The sequence below is a fragment of the Xenia sp. Carnegie-2017 genome, unplaced genomic scaffold (assembly GCF_021976095.1).
Source record: "Xenia sp. Carnegie-2017 unplaced genomic scaffold, XeniaSp_v1 HiC_scaffold_4, whole genome shotgun sequence".
NCBI classification, from domain to species: domain Eukaryota; kingdom Metazoa; phylum Cnidaria; class Anthozoa; order Malacalcyonacea; family Xeniidae; genus Xenia; species Xenia sp. Carnegie-2017.
In genome coordinates, this window is record NW_025813504.1 from 3,673,586 (window position 1) to 3,694,991 (window position 21,406).

The 21,406-nt window shown below is 33.9% G+C and overlaps 1 protein-coding gene across 1 annotated transcript; it reads right to left on the minus strand.

Moving 5' to 3' along the window:
* Nucleotides 1–974: 974 nt before the first annotated feature.
* LOC124455642 (acyl-CoA synthetase short-chain family member 3, mitochondrial-like) lies at nt 975–18,623 on the minus strand. Its single transcript, XM_047006291.1, has 19 exons — nt 18,142–18,623; nt 15,147–15,291; nt 14,521–14,604; nt 13,723–13,827; nt 13,039–13,170; nt 12,318–12,458; nt 11,897–11,977; nt 11,504–11,599; nt 10,735–10,845; nt 9,788–9,828; nt 5,690–5,793; nt 5,062–5,157; nt 4,829–4,892; nt 4,344–4,425; nt 4,053–4,175; nt 3,500–3,599; nt 2,552–2,664; nt 2,118–2,180; nt 975–1,315 (listed from the first exon to the last, which is right to left on the minus strand). The coding sequence occupies exons 1-19, from the start codon at nt 18,429–18,431 to the stop codon at nt 1,232–1,234; spliced, it is 2,055 nt and encodes a 684-aa protein (XP_046862247.1). The 5' UTR covers nt 18,432–18,623; the 3' UTR covers nt 975–1,231.
* Nucleotides 18,624–21,406: the final 2,783 nt, after the last annotated feature.

Here is a 21,406-nt window from a genome sequence, read left to right on the forward strand (position 1 = left end):
GTAAATGTCTATCCATAGACATGAATCACTGAAAAGTAATATCATTCTAATGCTTAAGACAATGGAATAGAGACTTTTCACGAATTAATCGAATTGATGGTCAGGCAGACCAATGCCGTTATGTCTTCAGTCAAGCATTATATAGCAATTCAAGGGTAATACGGAATGATAGCAGATGAAGTAAAAAAGAGCCATAAACACGTATATTATATGGGTAGCAATAGAGGAATTAGCTACCAACTTATGTAGAGTTTCTTGGAATGTATCTGAAGGAGAAACCTCATGGTAAAACAATAACAGCTGGACTGAAAGCTATTTTGAAAGATGGACTTTATCTTTGTGGAGCAATCACTGGCGGATTACTAATTACGGGACCTGTAGTGTAAAAAAAAGTTGTGAGCCTAAAAGTGATATCTATTCCTTCGCAAGTTCTGTCTGTTGAAGATGTTTGCGTTTCTCGTGCTCCTTTGCTTTTGCCTTTCTCGGCTTCTGTCTGTAACTCATATTGTAAACGATAAAGAATAATTTTAAAGTTCAAACGGGGTGAGCTCACTTCTTTATGAGTTCTGTGCATTGTGCATTAAAACAGTAGATCGTACAGTTTCCAACAGCATTTATGATCAAACTTTAGAACATTTAGCTAGTCTGCAATGAAAAAGAGTAAAAACTAAGTCTCGAAAGGAAGAGCCTGTAGGATTTAGCCTACTTAGCCTACTGCGTAATCTGCTGCTTGAGCAATGACATATGTACCATCTATCTCAGCCACCAACTATTCTAGAAACATCTGAGATTGTGCAGTCAATCACGTAAAGAAAAACCCTGGTCTATAGAGCATAAATGAATATGTGATCTCTTCTTTGTGAAGGGGAGGGGGGTTGGATTGAATTTTTTCAGACTTAACTATGTCTTCTGGATGTTTTTAAACGGTATATGGTTTGCGCTGCGCACGCATTGCAACAAGGTAAAGATGAGCCTAGCATTAAAACTTTGCATTAAATATCGTCTATACACTGGAGCTTCGGCTTTACGTATTCTTATGTAATTATTTCCAAATAAAAATCATCCTTAAAACTTATTGCGTTGTTTCTAGATTTTTCATAGTCAAAGAGTGAATCCAATATGTTCTTACATATTATTGAAGTAGAACCAGCACATCCAAGAAAACCTTAAGTAACAGGATCGGGATGAATTGGAGTAGTATAGCTTACACGATTGCATATGTGATGAATCTTTAGTTTTTCTCGTGATAATCTTGATCTTTTAACAAATCTTTTATCACGGGTAAAATCTCAGGATTTTCCACGGTACCAGGCAACTGAAAAATAACGCAAACTCGCTTGATTTTCCTGCAGACAGAAAAGGCGCCAGTTTACTACTTTATGATTTCTTATATATTTTGTCCAGGTCTCAAGTCAATGCCTGAAATGAATTTGTTAGGTTGCATTTACGGTCAGCAGTAGAGAACGAACGATGACGGTCAGAAAACACAAAGGGAAAATTAGTACAAGATGATTTCTCGGTCATCTACTAGCCAACCCAAAGGTTAGTTTGAAAGGAAAACATTCAAATCTTGTTTGAAAAAATACTTTCGACTTGAAAATTTTAATGTTGTTGAAAACCTTACGTACATTTGAAAAAAACGCGTGACTTAAAACCCATGCGTGCACGAAAAGAAGAGAATGATGTCAGACTTGGTTAGTAGCACATTGATATTTTGAGAACGAGAGACTGGTTTCTTGTTGGTGCACAACTTATCTCGAATTTTAGAGAAAAAAATAAGCGAGAGCCTTATCGTTTCTTCTAACTACACACAACTTAAGTTCTACAAAATCTTCAATCGAATTTATCATCAAATTTGTTGGGAAAAAAACGACTCTTCGATAAGTGTCAGTATTTATAGCGTTATGCAATTTACAACAGAGGAGAACCTAAAGTTATCTAAGATTCTGTCAGCAAGTGTGGAGTGCTTGTTAAAAGATATACGTACAGCACGCATGCACTATCTGTTTAAAAAGGGGCGGGGGTTTAGCCAATCAAAAGAACGAAGGATTTGCAGTTACCATTAAAATTTGCGCATCGTGGTGCGTCTTAATTTTCTTATGTTGTTTCACACGTACCTTATAAGGCTTCATATTAACAATGTTTTGCAAAGGAGAACGTAATGTTTTTCCAGATCTAGTCTACGTAAGAATAAATATTGGCTTAGTACAGTGAGTAAATTACATCGATATACAAACATATAAAATATCATTCTTTTGTTTTAGTTACATAATATATAGGCTGAATTTCAACAAACTTGAAGTCGAAAGGCTAAATTTATGGGAAAGCTAAATACTATCTTTAATCTAGCAAATGCGTTTTGTATCGTTCAAAGAATCGTTTAAATTCTTATTTGAACATATATATACTTTTAATAACTTATCAATAACTGAAAACCATGCATATTCGATCGAAAAGTAAAATTTATTATATATTTTTTGACATCACAACTAATATTTTGTGCAAAGATTTACATCACTTCAAGAAGTATATTTTACAAGTACATATTCACCTTGGGCAATGCTGGAACAACAATAGCTTTCTTAAATGCAACGACAGGTCCTAGATGCTCACGAACAGAATGTACAACATTCTTGACAATATCACTATGAGAAACTTCAACACCTGAATAATACAAACAAAAAAATATGATCGTAAACTCGCCATTTATAAAGAGACGAGGAATTGATTGAAGGGATAAAAATAAGAACAAATTTTTTCGTGAAATTTTGCCATTTTTAAGAAATGCGTTGACATCCCCAGTAATTCATGCAGAGATCTTGGAATTTGCTGAATAAAATTCTTATCTTAAAGCATTTTTCGTTAATCAATTGTTGATTACATATTTGGACAAATGCAAAATTCTGTAAATGAAGTATGAACCATTAACCACTTTAACTTTACAACAATAAAATTGCGAACAAGACGAACAACTGCCAATAATATTTTAACGACCAACTATATTGTAATATTAGGCAGTAGCGTAGCCAGCCTGCAGATTTACTCCGGCTATGTAAATTTTAAAGGATTACCATTGTTCATTTGTTTGGAAATCAAATGTTCTTACGTTCAGTAAACCCAAAAATATTTGCATAACGGGAGTAAAAAGTCAAGCTGGCAACGCTACTGATGTTAAGGAGTTTGAATAAAGCGTTTTAAGCTTTTGGCATGGTTAACTTTAGAGCAGACATTTTTTTGAGCTGCTTCACGTTTCAACGCTTTAAAAATCAAACAATGGGCAAATGGGCTTTAAAAGTTGAGATGTACATGTTCGAAATCGTAGACAAAATAAGCGATAAAACATCAAAATTTTCATGAGTTGAAACAATAGTTTGCAACTTCTCGCATTATCACACATTATCGATGCGTGTCGACAAATTAACACTAATCTGCGTGTATACTCTTCAAATGACATTTGACAAGACACAAACCAGACATAAAGCAAGTCAATATAACCCACCTTGTTTTGGAACGACAAATGCAAAAGGCACGTGACCTCTAATAGTGTCATCAAGGCCAACAACAGCAGCATCAATTACATCACTATCTTTAAGTATAGCCTGAATTAAAACTTAGTCGTGATTCATGTAAGGCGTACACACACATATTTAACAACAAATCATTCAACTGGGCAGAGCTGAATATATGAATATTTACCCCCAGCCCCTACCCCCAAATTAGCGTTCAGGTTTCGCCCCCTGAAAGAAAGCTTATGTTAATACAATATATTAAATTATTTTGTTTTTGATTTTGAGAGGATGTGAATCTAAGAAGTAACGTTGTGCCTTTACTAACAAAAAGATGAAATGAAACTCTTGGAATGCTTTGCAGACTCAAAGAGACCCTTGATCGGATAAATTGTGTAATGAACGTTCAAAAAATGGGTAGTTCATGAATGACCGGGGATGGAAAGTTTATAAGACGAAAAAAGGAAAAGGTCAAGATTATGTATATTTCATTTCAAAACGCTAAAATTTAGAAATTGTTACGAGGAATTATTTACGTTTAATCACCTCTTCAATAGCCTTTGTAGACAAACGATGACCAGCTACATTTATAACGTCATCACCCCGAGTCATTATTGAAATACATCCATTGGTGTCCATGATACCTTCATCCATAGAATCATAGTAACCCTATAAATATAAAACAATTTTCAAATGGAAGAAAAATAAATTGTACAAGGTCTTGTTGGTTTATTGATCTATAGGTATGCCATTCAAATACAATAATTTTTGCATTTACTGGTCACTTCTTATATTTTTTTCTGGAACTGCAACATGCTCCAAGAGCCAATGTCTTACCGGATACTTTTCAAAATAGCTTTCTACGAATCTTTCATCATTTTTCCACAGTGATGACGCAACACCAGGAGGTAAAGGCAAGCTTGAGATGGCAATAAAAACAAATAAGTTTTGGATTTTAATAAAAAGAAGTAAGTGTTGGTCTAAACTAATGGACTTTTTCAATCGACTTAGTCTCTTTATAGTTCGATTCGGCCATCGTGTGAAGTAAATTTCTGTGCTTTAGATATGCTGGACATTATCGCTTTTTTGATAGAAAATGGACATCATGTAAAGTAAATCATCACTCTTTAAATAAATGATGAGAGACTATATAAAGTACCTAATCATTATCTGGTTAGGATTGGAGATAATGTCACAAGTATATGGTTGTACTTCGATAAAGAAACCATAATACAGCAATTAGGTACGCACAACTTTTACTGTTTGTATAAAATTCTGTGGATTACATATAATATACCTTACTTTCATGTAATACACCTTACCGTATAACAACTTGCCCCATTTCTCCGGTTTTACAAGGAGTAAGATCAGGTTTGACAACATGAACTAAAGCAATTGTAATCGCATTTTTAAAGCCAGGAAAACTAAAACTATCTCTAAAACAGGCTCAAGCATCGAGCAAACTTTCGACTTTTAGGTTGAAGTAAAAAATATAAATGGCTAGAAAGTTTCGCGCTTACTTAACGTCGTGAACATCACAGGGTTTAAAGCATACCGTCAAAACCAGGAACAGGTCTTCCAGTAGTTTTCAAATGTTCCGGTGCTATACCACCAAGACCAGTTGTGTGGGCTGTTATTGGCCAGCCAGTTTCTAAACAAAACAAAGACAAAATACATTAATGAAACATATGTTAATGAAAAATTGCTCGCTACATGCATAGAACATACAAGGAACATGCAAAACCATTGACATAAACATGAAAGAATTCTCAAAACTATCAGAAACATACGACAGACACTAACATTAGCACACAAGGGGAATGCCCATTGCGGTTAGAGCAAGTTAATTTTTGTGAATTCTGATTATCAATTTCGCCAATCAAGCTATGACGACACTATATATAATTTTTCTTAACGTGAATGTAACAAACAGATCATGTCATCATCAAAATAAAAATAACTAAAAAAATAAGTGAAAGTGAAACATATGACCTACAAGCATAGCACTTGTGGACCAAGCAAATCAAAATGAGAAAATTAAAGAACCATTGAACAATGTGTTTGACTCGCAGAGAAATTTCAATGCTTCACAATGCGTCGAAAAATCCAACCACAGGTGGCCACTAAAGGAGACACAGCTGTAATTCCAACAGAAATAAATTTGGCTCAAACCTCAAACGAACCTGTTTGCCACCAATGATCATAAACTGGACATTGTAATGTATCGCTGGCCCATTCAAGAGTGTCACTGTCACAATGCTCGCCAGCAACAAACAGGTTACGAAAGCTAAGACAAATAAATAAAATTAATATGAAAAGGCGAATGATGTTTAAGAAATAGAAAATATTTTCCGAATTTCTATAGAGTTTTATAAAATAACCTGTTAAAATCACGGCACTGATTGGTCGAATGGTCAAAAAAATGGTGTTGATAGAACTCAATAATCCACGAGACTACAGTCTCGCGAGAATCTTGCAGGCTGCGTAGTTTGTGCAGGAAATTATAATGGCAAAAATATAAACATGCCATTAAAATATAAATATTTCTTCAAAATATTGTTTTCAAAGGCTATTTTATATACGAAATGAAAAAATATTTACTCGTTTCTATTGAATTATGTAAACACATGTGAAAGTTTGGGAAAAACTCGAAATTGCTTGAAAACAATCGTGCTTGCCATGCAATTTCTCGTTTCTCCCAAACTTTCCCGCGTTTTTATATGAGCTCTACAGAAACTCGGAAAATGTTTTCTATTTCTTAAATCACAAATTATTAAATAAATCATCAGATGAGTGGAATCACATCACAATCGTAGAGCAGCTTTAAAATAACTTCTGTATATAGCTAACAAAGTACATATAGCATATAATATATTTGTCAAATAGTAGAGCTCAGGGGCGGATCTAGGATTTTTCAAACATCAGTCATAAAACGTCGGAGGCGCTCCGCACTTGGGGGGGTCTGAGGCTATCTCTCCTGAGAAATTTTGAATTTCAGAGCCTTAAAAATGCCATTTTCAGCGTTTTAGAGCATTACAAAATGTATTTTGTGGGCATCGTTTTGCGTAAAAACAACACATTTTGGTTACGTTTTTTTCAAAAAAAAAATGAAGTGAACAATACTTGAATGTTTTGCCAAATATTTAGGCTCATTATCATGCCAAATATATGGCTCATTGGCATGTCTAGGAACGTAAAAGTTATTTTACAATTATGCTATATTGAAAAACAGATATAGCCTTTAAAAATTTCTACCAAGTTGTCAGGCATAGACCCCCCTAGAGACCCCCATTCAAACCCCTATGTAATGAGTTAAGTTAGAAATTTGGTACTACAAGTGACAGTTCATAGATATAGAAAAGCTCAGACTTCAAACCATGCAAGTTTATTGTAACCCTTTACCCATCTCCACATCAGTATTAGCAAATTCACCTTTTGAGAAAAAACTCAAAATTTTTTTCTGCCAAAGATTAAGCAAAAATTATCAGAGTGAAAATTTGCTGTTAAGGACAGCTTAATGCCATAAATGTTTATTAGGCATTTCACTTGACTATTATCTTCTTCAAGGTGTGCTATATAGCAATCACTAGTAGCATTGTATTATCAAATACAAACAGAATGTAACCAACATGTCTTTAATTATATAATTACATGAATGTTAAAATTGGTTCATGTGTCATGCTTACTGGTTATGATAAATATCTTTTCATATGATCAAAGCTCGTTTAAATGTAAATCTGAAATAATTTAGTTTAGAAATTATAATGATCATCAGAAAAATTACCTAGTGATCATGAAAAATACTTTACTGTTTTGCCAAATTTCAAGGTTTATCTGCATACATAGGAAGACATTTTTACTTTATATAAAATGCTTTTTATACATCAATAGCCCTTTGAAATTTATGGCAAACAATCTGGTATGAGCCGTAGATTAACACACCTTTACATCTCTACATGAGGTGTTCAGTTAGAAAAGGGGACAATATGTGACATGGGACAACATTTCATGTATGTGAAATACTAAGGTTTAATACCATTCCAGTCAAATTGTCAAAATAAAAAGCTTCATGGATCAGAAGACTCAAAATCACAGGTTATAGTAAACAGCTTCTCATGTAATCAATGTTAGTTTTCTCAAATCTTAAACAATATGTAGTATAACTGTCCAATGATTGAATGATCAATGATCATAAACTGAAAAGCCCCAAACATTTGTTTATGATAAAGTAAATAAAAGTATGGCGCCTTGTGGCTACAGATTTTTTGTCCATTGAAATATATTTGCAGGAATGTAGGATTTCGCTGCCATATAACGGTCACGATTCCCAAGCACTAATGAAATCATAGCTAAAAGTCCTTCGGCAACAACAATTTTAGAAGCAACAATCTGCTTACCATACGCCATATTAACATAAATCGCATCACACACTCGCATAAATTGACTTTGATATATTACATTCATGCATACACTTCAGTTGTCCTTTACTTACGATTTTGGATGTAAATTTCTGCTGATAAAACTCAAAACAATGTTGGCTTGCTTTTGAACATCAATGACTGAAATGTCGCTCGCGAGATCGTCTTTGCCAAGCATTTACAATTCATCCATAAACTTTTCGCCCTCTTGAAAAAATTCCCAGTTTGGAAAGCAGCATTCATGTCAATATATGAATTGGTAAAAGATTTCCATAAATTCCATCTGATTGTAGTTTAGTTTCTATCATGCTTTAGAAAATTATTATGAAACGATCAAACATTCAATTCAGACAGTGAGCTTGACTATGTTAGTTCAGTTGGCTATCAGTCGAAATAGGTCAAACCAATCACAGTAAGACAAAAATGTAAACGAACCAATTACACGTTAGCAAGTGGACTCCCTTATAGGTCCGGCCACCCCGCTTATCGGTCGAGATTATTCCAGATCGTCCACTGATCTGGCTATTGACCAATGAAATAAGCGTTTTTGGCGTTCATAGACTCCCTTATCCGTCGAACCAGTCAAGCCACCCCGCTTATCAGTCGGTTATTCCAGGTCAATTAAAATTCAACTGATCTGGTTACCAAGGAGATATTCATTGGATTAGTCATTAGTTTTCAATAATAAATAAAGCTGGATTTTTATCACGAAGTAAATGCGATAATAAAGTAAGAATAATTAATGAATTTTTAACTAATATGAATAGGTAATTTTTGAGTTTCAAACATCAGTCGCGCGACGGATTTGACATACTCTAGATCCGCCCCTGGTAGAGCTGTGTCGCATATCTTTCAATGGGTTGACTAACAATACGAGGTGAATTGCATTTATCCGAAGGAAATTTTACTATTTGTTCAACTCATTTGAAGGTTTGCCACTCTATCACAATATTGCAAAGTTTCCATGATAATATTATACATGAAAAAATTTCTCAATTCTGATTGGTTAAGAGCAGAGCAATTTATGGTAAACACTCGTGCAAAAATGTGAAACACAGTGCAAAAAGAAAAGAAATACAGTGCAATTTGTTTTTGAAAACTGTGCTCCTGATTGGTTAGTCAGACAAAGAAATGATCTAAAAGCCAGTCATAATATAACATTTAGAAGTCGGGAAAGTTAAATTATTGTAAACAGAGCAATTACAATGGCGGTAGTTTACATTTTACCGTTTACAAAGTGTTCCTGGATGAAAATACGAACACCACTAAAAGTAGATACCTTGTTCTAGCAGTGTGTGAGGAAGCTATGGTGTTGTGAAAAGTAATATTTGACGGAATTAAAATATACGAGCCGCCGAGCCGGTCGATATTAATAACTTGCCGGCAGAATTCAGGAATTTTTTCATGTATACTATTAATAAGTAATAGCATAGCTTCTCGTGAAATTTGGGAAAAACATGCACGAGTGAGTTTTTCAAAGACTAGAAAAATTGCACGAGTCCGAAGGACGTTTTTCCCAAAATGCACTTAAAACCATGCTATTACCTATACAAACTTTGAACAAAAAAAAAGCAATGGTGGCGTAAAGTCAACCACCACTATGTATGTCCACTATATGTTGTCAAGGTTTTGAACATATTCTTTTTCATAAAAGAACTTATTACTTTCAGGATTTATTATCGGTAACGAAATAACGTTTTATACTTAATTTTGCAAGCACGTGCGCACACTTCTACGACATACGTAGCTATAATATAAGACGTAAACGATTTTGCTTTGGAAATCCTTAAAACTACAAGCAACATGCAATAAAAAGGTTAAAAGCAAACTTAAAATAAAAACGAACTGTGTACGATTACTTACTGCGATAAGTTGTACTTTTTTATGATTTCACCATTTGGATCCTGCAATGTGATGAAAAATCTTTGTAAGAAATGCTCTGCATTGCTTATCTACATCTCACAATGAAATTGCACCATTTAATGGTGTAGAAAACAGTATTGGAATATTTTTCAAACAACAGGTCGTTAGTAAGTGTTTAATTAAGTGTTGATATATAAGTATTTATACCAGGGGCTGTAGAAGCATTCGAAAACGGATGGTGTCCAAATGTTTTGATCATGTTTACGAATAACAATACTTTTTGTCGATTTTAACAGCAATTTTTCATAGTCTTTTTTATACCATACGTAAAATCCATCTTAAATAGTACAACGGATAGGAATGTCATGGATTAAATCAAATAGCTTTTTTTACATTCAATAAATAATCAAACATATTTTCCTAAATGTTTCTGTCGCTGTTCATTACAAACAAATGCCTTGCAAATGGCATCAATGTCTAATGCCTAAAGCATATCTTTTTGAGCATGGTAAACAGCCAAGGCATTTAATCTTGGGTCAGTCATGGTACTCCTAAGCCACGTTTTTATGAGACGAAACTTACTGAAGTTCCGTTCAGCTTCACTTGATGTGGGAAAGCAAACTAACAACAACTTGCAAAGTTCCTCTACCTTTGCATGGGAACAAGCCATGCTGGATAAATTACTTTATGTACAATGATATTTATTATAGAGAACTAGATTACCGAAGGACCCAGCAGTAAAACACCAATTAGTTCTTTGAAAAATTTGCAAATTTTACGTGTGGCCTGCTTATATAGGACACCCGCTGTCTGAAAACTGCGTGTGTCCGCACGCTACTACTGTCAAACTACTGTGGAAAAAAATAAAATAATGCGTGTCATTCAAAAAAAAACATTCTAACGTTATTCAATAACAGCATCAAGAATAGAAACCTTCAATTACAAACCTCAGCTCTAATCATTCGAATGGCTGTCGGTGCTGTAAATAAACCACAAACGTTGTGTTGTTCTATCACACGAAAAAAAGCACCAGCATCAGGAGTACCAACAGGTTTGCCCTTAAAAAGATTGGAAAAAATTCTACTATATAAAGAGGTGCATACTATATCATACAGCCATGAATAATTCAAATTTAAATATTGCATGCTGTATGGCGACCTCAGAGCTGAAGTTGTAACTAGGGATCCAAGGATAGTGTAAAAATTCAAACAAACACTGCACATGTAATTTGAATGTATCTTAAACTAGTTTTATGAATTTATTTAATTACTTCATACTCCTTTTGATAATTTGTTTGTAAAAAGAGGTGAGCATCCATTGACTTCATGATGAACAAAAACATGAAAAAAAACTGCACAGTTTCAAACAGCTTCTGCCAAATTGACTTATCATTTCAGCCAACATAAATGTTTATTACATTTTTCATAAGCTGTAATGAACGTGTCACAATCAGGATGCTTAATAAAAGTTGGGGAAAGAGATCATACTTGTATATGTATTACGCACGGATGATATGCCGTATTAAATTCCCTTGAAATTTATTCTTTTCTGCTGATTATGTCTTGCATATATGACTATGAGCTCTAACTATCTCTCAATCTTCCTACGGTCCTGCTCAAACTGCTCTGGGTTCTTGAAAAGTGATTCTAACTATCGATAAGCACATTATTTTTATCAAATGCGAGATCAATCAAAAATAAAGAAAGGTTCGCTAACCTCAAAAAGTATTGAAGTACTTCTCGCCAACAAGGGAGCATAGACAATGTAGGAATGTCCCACAACCCATCCAAGATCAGATGCTGCCCACCATACCTTAAAAGGATTCAAAGCTACATTTAAACGAAGGGCATGGGCAGAGAATCAACAGTAAACCACGCAACTAGCAAAAAACTTTAAAGAACACGTTCATTATACCTATTAAGTAACGTTCTACTAAAAACAATAAAATAAAGAAGTGATATGGCTTTGTGATTATTACTCAAGACAATTAAAGTACACAATGTTCCAACCTCGTGATGAAGTAGTTGAGCTATATACAAGAGTTGACTCATTAAAATGTACGAAAACATTACCTTTCTCATGCGTTCCATACATCAAATGACATCTTACCTCGCCTGGTTTTACTCCATAAATATGTTTCATTGACCAGTTCAAAGCAACTGCATGACCGCCAGATGGACGAACAATTCCCTGCCAAAAAAGTTCACTTAAATACTCCCAGTTATCAAATATATATGGCTCCCTATAGCAATCGTTTCATTTTACAAAGAATCGAGGGACCTTAACTAAAGTTTGACATTATTTCGCAAAATGGAGAAAGCTATAAACATCGTTTTCAGGCGCCGCGCAAGTAGTTTCCATTGAAACCATGCAACTGTGGATATGGATTAACACGAATTAAAATATATCAATTCTCCTCCTCCTCTACTTATCGATCTTGCCCAGCCCCTGGTTTTGAAATATATAAAATGCAGGTTCAACTAAATTTATAATTTTCTATAGTACTTTAACGAAAAAGTAATAATATAACCTTCGGGTCGCCCGTGGTTCCTGAAGTATATAATATATAAAGTGGATCAGTGGCGGGCAATGGAACACACTCTGTTCGAGATGCTTTTGCCATAACATCATTCCAATCTTCATCACGACGTGGCATTAATTCAGCCTTCTCCTATGAAACATAAATGACTTTTAATTTTCCATACACGTTACAAGTCAAGTCCACTCTACTTATACGGAAGCACAGCTAGTCTCTTTATCCACATCAACTGTACCATGGGAATTATTTATTTTGTTGAAAAATGATTTGTTTTACTCAGTTGACCAAAAAACAAAGACTTTTGCCAATATTTCATATAATACTTGTGAATGAAATCATATGTAGCTAATTTATAAGCCTGCCTTTATTGCTATATCATTTTAGTGTCCACACAATATGACAGCATCTTTTTGCCATAGGCATATGGAACCGAAACAATTTCTATACATAAGCCCGCCACGTACAGGTATTTGCAATAAGCAGCGAGTTTGTTGGCGAGTTTAATTTCAAAAGAAATCAGCAGGGCAAACTGAATATATGGAGCGTTCTAGTTTCATCCCTGCCTCAGTGTAGTCTAACTATTAATCCTACAGTTTTGAATTTAATCTTTTTTCAATTTTAGAATAGTGATAACTAAATGACATGTTACGTTAACCAGCGCACGCGCACTACATTCCCTAGTAATTTAACGCATTAACATATAAATACAAACCATGTCCCTTTGATAAACCACACATTTCTGTGGTTTGTGCTTTGAAAACTTAATGGCATCATCAACTAATGGCTTGTAAGGTAGGACACCTTTTGAGTCGATTCCACAAGATGCAGTCACCACAACTTTTGCCTGCAGTATAGAAATAAACATTAAAGTTGAAAAAGTAATGTCAAAAAATAATACAAACAATGATCCAAGGAAAATGAAAAGTTCAGAATAAAAACACTGTCTTTTGACGAGCAGAGCTTAGCCTACCCGACCTTTTACTCACGTTATGCAAATATTTTTCTATTCACTTACAGTGAGAAAAATAGATTTCTAAAGAAATGAATTTGATTCAAGCATCATGAGGTGAACATCCATTGACTTCATGGCAAACAAAAACATTTTTAATAGAACCTTTCACAAACTATACAGGGTGTATGAAAAAATTGAGACTCTTGGAAAAGTTCTCTAAAACCAATGTGCTCGGTTATTTGACGTTCTTGGTAAAGCTGGTAACGAAACTTTTTACGCGTGGTGGACCGCATGCTCATTACGGAAAAGTAGCTAATTGACAGGCAAAAATGTTTCTGAGCAAATTCAATCGCTCTATTTTACCGGAAGTGACGCTTGCCATCTAATAATCCTCTTCTTTCTAAACAGTCTCTCAGAAAATCACAATTTTAAATTTCCACATACCTCAGCATGTTCAATTCTTCGTCCAAGTTCTTCTGAAGCAAAGCCACCAAAAACAACTGAATGTATAACACCAAGTCGGCTACACGCCAACATTGCAACAACAGCCTGTACAATAAATTTAAGATTGGTTACAGTGCTTATAAAACAAAAGTTTCGAACTTACAGTACACTTTCTGAAAAATTTTTTTCATATTTCGTTTCATTCTTATATCTTGTGTTCGCGTAATTTTACATAACCAGTGACATCTCATTACACAACTAAAACTTAAAATATCAGGTTTACTTGCTAATATAATACTTTAAATAAGCAGAGCTCTCTTCGTTGTGCGCTGATAATCGTAGCTATACAAACTTTTTCCCAAGCATTTATTCAGACTTTTGCAAAAAACTAAAGCTATTTCAAATTTTACGGCAACTCATTAAGCAATGTGACGTTACTAATAGTAAAATTTGACGTTACCAAAATTTCAACATTTCAAAAATGAAAATGAAATGAACAAGACATCGACAAACTGTTTTACAATTTTTACGGTAACCTAATGTGGTATTGGAAGCCTAATGCGGCGATTATTGGAGGAGGATGGGTGAAAGAGCTACGGGTCTATTTTGCAATTAAGAACATAAAGAAAGCAATCAACGAAACAAAGAAACCAATAATTTACGCATAAATAATTTATGATAAAAGAAGAAAAACTGTGACACTTCCACTTCAAAAACGTACAACAAAAGAATTAAATGAATATTTCTAGCACATATGCCACAAGAGCAGTCCTTTAGTTAAATTTAAAAGGTCATTACCTGAGGAATCATTGGCATATAGATAACAACACGATCGCCTTTACATAATCCAAAGTTTGACAAAACACCAGCAAAGAGGCTGACCTTGAAAATAATAAGGAATGGAGAGTGAAAAACTGCGCCCATATTTATATTATGGCAAAACTCACCTAAAGTGCCACTTTCAGCAAAAATTTTTAATCGCGATATTGAATTTAGGTGTGATTTTCAACGCATCAGTGAAAAGTTTTTACGTTTATCACATCGTTCCATTTTTATTGCTATTTAAAGTCAGCTCCTTTCAATAGACCTTGTCCGTCATTCGAAAAGTTTGGAACAACTTACTTTTGTGACGTCATGCAAGGGATTTCTCAATACAATATATATATACCAACTACTTTGGATGACGTCTGAATTTGGCTAGACCCAGACTTCATGCCACGACGAACAAGGTCTATTGAAAAGCAGCTTTGATCCTCCATAACAAGAATTGACCAAATTAAAAATTTTTAACCCATACGTTAGATATTACACCTAGTTTTGATATCGCTAATAGAAGTTTTTGCTGATAGGGTCACTTTAAAATAAATACGAAAAACAGAAGAAGCAATTCAAAGTTGCAGCACAAATAACTGTATTTCATTTACCTCATTCAGCAGATCTTGATAAGTAAATTTTTCAATAGTATCAATTAACGGACTGTCATAAATCAAAGCATGTTGATCTCCATGGCCTGCTTCAACATGACGATCAAGAGCATTAAAACAAGTGTTGGTTTCCCCACCAACAAACCTAAAAAATAGAATTCTTTTTCAGCAGACTATTTGATGAAATATAATACGTAGTTAACTCCGTATAGTGTTATATCGTAGACTCAACAATTAAGTTATTGAAATAAGTATATGTTATTTAGCGGCTGAGAGGTCAGGAGGAGTTTCCATCCGAAATTACCTGAACGGTAAATAACATATTATATGGTTTTGGTAAAATTTTAATTAAAACATTTTACTAACCGGCTGCATGGGAAGCCCGTACTAAAAAATATTTTGACAAGGTCTCAGAAAGGTTTCATTAACGTCATTTCCATTACAGTTTTATAATAAAGCAATTCACGTCACAACAAGCTGAAGCACGTAGCTTTTTAGACAAAGTTCACTTCTCCAGTCAGTGAAATTAACTCTCGCTAATTTAGGGAAGTATAATATCGTTATGATACCGACTCTCTATAATACGTAAATACCATCTGAATACATTTTGGTTTCTTCTTGATTAATTTACATGACTTGTATAAAGCAATTTAAAAATTTGAACAGCATATTGCAAAAAAAATTTGCTCTCGAAAAATAACACTTTTCGACCACCGTCAAGATGTCGTAAAAGCCACCCGTTACTTCAGCCAATCAGACTGCCAGAAATAAAAAGAAATATCACAAGGCATGTGTATTGTGTAAATAAAAATTAGTTGTAAGTTGTTCTCAAGTACTATATCATAAGCATGGTCAGATCTTCAACAGAGAGACAGGAGAAACGTCTGGAGTGAAATGGTAGGAAATGTTATCTATATATATTAAATGGTTATTTAATAAAGTGTTAATTAGGTTTGCTGTATTTTTTCAGAAGTCCTAAAATCATGAACGTCTTTGTTTTCAAAATGAACGTTATTCAGTATATTCATGAAGTATTTCAATTCCTGACAGCAAATTTCATACGTCAAAATTTCGTGCTAAACAAAAAATTTCCCAGGAGAATTATCTATCAAAGGGCCTTTTCACATGTGAACTGAGCTGACCGGGCTAAAAATTTGTCGCTAGTTAATTTTAAGTTACGCGAAAAAATTAAAATGTGTTTGAAATTAAAATCACAACGTTTAAAAGCACAAACATGTTATTAAAACAAATAGCAGTGACATTAGGTGGAATTGTTTAACTTATTTGTGAAACGTACATGATTTTTCATATTTTTTAGATAGCCGCCATATTCAATAACCGGGCTGGCCCCCTGATGCATTCACATGAACCTCTCAAGACAAGATCCCGCTTTGTTCTAAAAAGGCAAGGCACCTTTACAGAAAACATATTTATGCGTACTTTGACTTTTAATTCACAAAAAGGCATCATAAATCCATACAATATTTTTAAAAAAGTTATGAAAGATACAAAAATATTTTCTAAACAAAATTTTAGGGAAAAAACTTATATGAAAAACTTGACATTTAGCCAGAAGGACAACTTCAAAAACATGTTTACTGATGGTAAAAATTGGTGCCATTTCATTTTTTTAAAAATCGTTTATAGGAATCAAGTAATTGCATTGAATAAGGTCCTCAGCCTTTTCTGAATCTATGTATCATACACAATAGATATTTACTTTAAGTACCTGAATAGACAAATTTCTACAATTTTAATGTGTATTAAGTAAGATTAATTACCAGTTCAAAATGAACATCTATTTATGTAGCTTCAGGTTTATTCTGCAGAAAATGAGATTCCAGTATGAATGTTCAACATTGTGAAAGGAATAATCTAATCTAATATTACAATGTTGCATTTTAGTATTGAATTTACTCATTCAAAGGTACCATGATTTATGGGCAATTCTTGCCAATTTTCACTCCAATTTTTATGTCCATCAAATTTCAATCAAAACTGATATGTGCAAACCTGTATAGACTTCAATACAGGTAGAAAAATGCAAAAAACAGGTATAATTCAGTGACAAATCTAATCCAAAATTATTCCTAGCAAAATAAAGATTCAATTCTTATGAATATTATTTTCATTCATTGATTTTCCATTGAATGAGCACAAAATGACTTGCATATTGAGTGCAAAAATATGGTAAAATATTTATACACAAAAAAATATTATAGTCATGATGTACGACTTATTTATAGGTCTTTGGAGCTGTTCACATGTGTTGGCTAAGGCGATCAGTTATCAATGAGGCATTGAACAACATTAGAAAATAGTAAGGATCAAATAGTAATCTTCTGATAAATTAATTTGAACATTTCACACAATGAAACTTATGTAAATATATCATTTCAAGGTTACACTTTGAAAAAATCAAATCAAAAACCAATTTCGAGTATGTTGGACATCTTGAATATACAAAAAATACATCAAACTATTTTGGCTTCTTGTATTGATAAAAATTTTTTATAATCTAAAGATGTCCTGCATGCACATTAAGAATTTGTTTGTTAATTTATGTAAATATATGTTACTTGCAAAATAACAAAAACTAATTTGCACATGCACGTGTAAGAAGAATTTACTGAACTTAACATCTATAAAGTATTGTACACAACATTAACAGTAATAGTTACTAGTCCTTTCAAGGTTTAAAAAATACATTAATGCTTCACTGCATACAAATAACTGGGCTCAAGAGGAAAACCACTTGCCTAATTTTAGCAGGTCAATGTAAAATTAACATTCAAAAGTTCATGCAGCCAGACTGCCAGGTGCTTTGCCTTGGACTATATGATATGTAGTACTGTACAATAATTTATATCATGTGATACTTGGTTGGGTCAATCATGATGACATTTCACAGCACACCTGGTACTGGTTTATTGACTTTATAATTTCATGATGTCATCATAATACTTTTAAATAATATAGCGATCGCTCCTCTTACCATTTTGTAAATGGAGATTTCTTATTATGCACAACTTTTTCGTATGGCTTCATCCAATGAATACCCGTCGCTGCTTTATCCCAAAACTCTTCCGGATTTCTGATAGATTTTTCATACTGTTCGTGATACAAAGACCGATAAGCTGTTTTATGAGAACCCTTAAAGTATACCGGTCGCTGATAAGTCTTTCGATCCAACTTGCAATAATTCACCGCTAAATTCCTTGCAAAACACGAACGCAGTGGAATATTTTGACATATCCTAGGCATCGTCCCATTTAATTGATACATTGCAACTTAGTTATTCTTTTTCGTTCTCACATTTCGTACAATGAAAATAAGACAATACACGGCATTCGTATTAACGTCTCTAAGCTATTAGAAGACATCAATGTTCACTTATGATGTGAATTGCTATAGATTTTCCCAGTACCACTTAGATCTATAGAACGACCACTAACCCTTAGCCGGTGAACCATTGCGAGGTTCTTACACTTTTTGCGCATGCTCGCTGCAAAACCTTAAAGAGCTAAATTCTATGATGAAAGCATCATAGGAGTGGACAAGTCAAGTTTTGAAAGTCTTTTTCAAAGATTATTATTTCCATAGTAGAGCTTACATGATTGGCATCACTAGGTGCGTTTTGTATAGTTTGAAGTCACATGTAGATCATCTTCAAAAAAATGATTCCCAGAGGCTTCGTTATGCCTTTTTTAAATGCAGTATCTCGGTGTCTTGATGTGTTCATGCTGCTAAATTAAATTTAATTTCAGTGTGTTCTTCCTTACCAATAGACAAGGCGCAACTTGCCTCAAGCTAGGGAGTCTCTTTTAATGTTAAAAATTCCCAAACTTTTCAGGACTTCTCAATAGTAGCGCAAGAATTCCTGCGTAAAGCTGCGTTCAAAAATTCGATTTAGAGAGATATTGAGAGTCTCCGTTTTGCAGTCTCCCTTAAGTTTGACAATTCACAGCAAGTTGTTGGAAAAGAAAAACAAGCAGTAAAGTAATGAAGAATTTATAGCTACTGTCATTTAATGTCATATATTTTGTATAGATGTCTATATCCGGAGAACGGTAACCAATGCTTAGCACAGCAGCTTCTTGGACATCCTTTTATCTCTCCTAATCCCATGTCGCGCGGTTTAAGCCATAAGACCACTTCAGATAAGCTTGACGCTGAAAAATATCAAAGGAAAAATCAAAATGGCTATGATGTTGGATATGAGTTTCGTGATTTGATGCCTATTTATTTCGGCTTCATTGCGAGAACTTCGAGAGTTCGGAATGAATTTGAGATGTTGCAAATGCTTGGAAAAAGGAGGTTTACTTCAGTTGTCTAGGTTACTTTTTATTACATACAACCTTTAAATAGACGGTAATTTGGTCATGTGAAGGAAATTTTGTACGTGATTTGTAAATGCTTTATAAACGCTTAGGTAAATAATAAATTGGACGGCTGTCTCTATACGATGAAAAGAATTCCTTGGCATCCAAAACGTGTACTGCTTAATCGCAAAATTACTCGAGAAGAGAAGCTATTTCTTAGATTGAATCATGGAAAAATTGTATGGTAAAAAGAAATTTATTACCTAAAATGAATCAAAATTCTATAACTTAAGATTTGAAAGCGACTTCAACTTATAGTTTTAGACGATACAAATTGCTTGGCTTATTAAAGGTTATCCTTGGAAAAACTAATATAAAAAAGTAGATAATCCCTTTTTTTCATAAAGCCCATGGATGGTTTCGTTCATTATGAGAGAGTTATATTGTATAAGGAGGTTGTCTTTCATCAAGAGAGAGTTTTGAGAGAGCTATAACTACATTGTAAAAGGTAACAAGTAAAAAACGTATATAAACATCTGTAGAGTTGGTTTAAATTTTAAGTCGAAAAAGCTGGTGTTTGAACCTTTGCAGTATCCTTGGATGTTCTAGTATCTTTTGTGAGAAGAACTCTTGTAAACAAAAAGATAAAATTCGAAAGCAAAAAATCCCGTTTTTGGTCCATGCCTCCCCATGCCTTCTTAACTATTGGCTTCGACATGATTTTGCGAGTGAGGAGGGCACAAACTAAAAGCCAATTTTGACAGGGGGGAGAGTGTTAAAAATTTCTAAAACAGCAGTCGAAAGCGAAACTGTCCTAAAAATTGCCTCTGCAGTAGGAAAATTTTTCTTGATCACAATATAAATAGTTTCAATTTTTTAACTTCCCCATTAAACCTTAGCGGATTTGTACATTTTTCGTTAGATTGCTTATTGATTTTAATGAAATGTTTTCATGTTATAATAGTCACAGAATTGCAGTATTTTCATAAGGTTTAGACTTAGTTAATGCTTTTTCTGTAATTTTGTGTCTACAAGATTGAGTGAGTCTGTGAGTATATTTGTCCACAATCTAATACAAGCTCTTTGATATAATAAATGTGGTTCATGACAAGCATGACAATATAACTTGTTCTTCCTTGCCCACTTGAATTATTCTAAAAGCAATGTGTTTTTTTATCATTTCCAAGCATTTAAAATCTTTACCACTCAGCTGACAACGCAAAAGCGCTAATGCAACGCAAAGTAGTTTGCACAGCTAATAGTATGCTTTCCCTTTGCAGCAATGAAGTTGTACAAATTTCGTAAGAGTTAGCTTCATTAATGCCATGTGCTTCTTTTTCAATTTCGAATGGTGCATCTCTAAGACCCTATTCTAGGAGGCACGCGCCCACCTCCACCCCCCTTAGCGGCGCCACTGTCATTAACCACATCCACCTCGTTGTAATCATTGAAATTAATATAACTGGAAGTCTGGAACGCTACCTTCAGAATTTGTTGATGAAGCCGAAATTTGCAGGACTTTACTTAAGTCCCGCAAATTTGACTTCATTGGCTTCATTCGTGATTCACTCGCGAGAGTGTAGTGAAGAAAACAAAGCTATTTGACTATTTTATTTGTTTTGGTTGTAGAGTACAAAACGAATTTAAAAGGAAGTTTTTGTTTTGTGGTTTTGAGTAAAAAGTTTGTGTTGGGACTGTAATGAAAGTGTTTTGAAACAAACGCAATTTGATTTTGTGCGAAGAAAGTTGTCGATTGACTGGGAAACAAATGCTATTTACAGGAAAGAACATTGGCGGCGTAAATATCAAGGGGTTTGCAAATTTAAAAGCTAAAATTTCATAGCAAAACTTGTACAACTGTTTCATGTATAGCTATAATTTTGTATATGTTGCATTCATGTCTCTAAACCAAAACAACGAAACGTTTTTCGAAAGGTT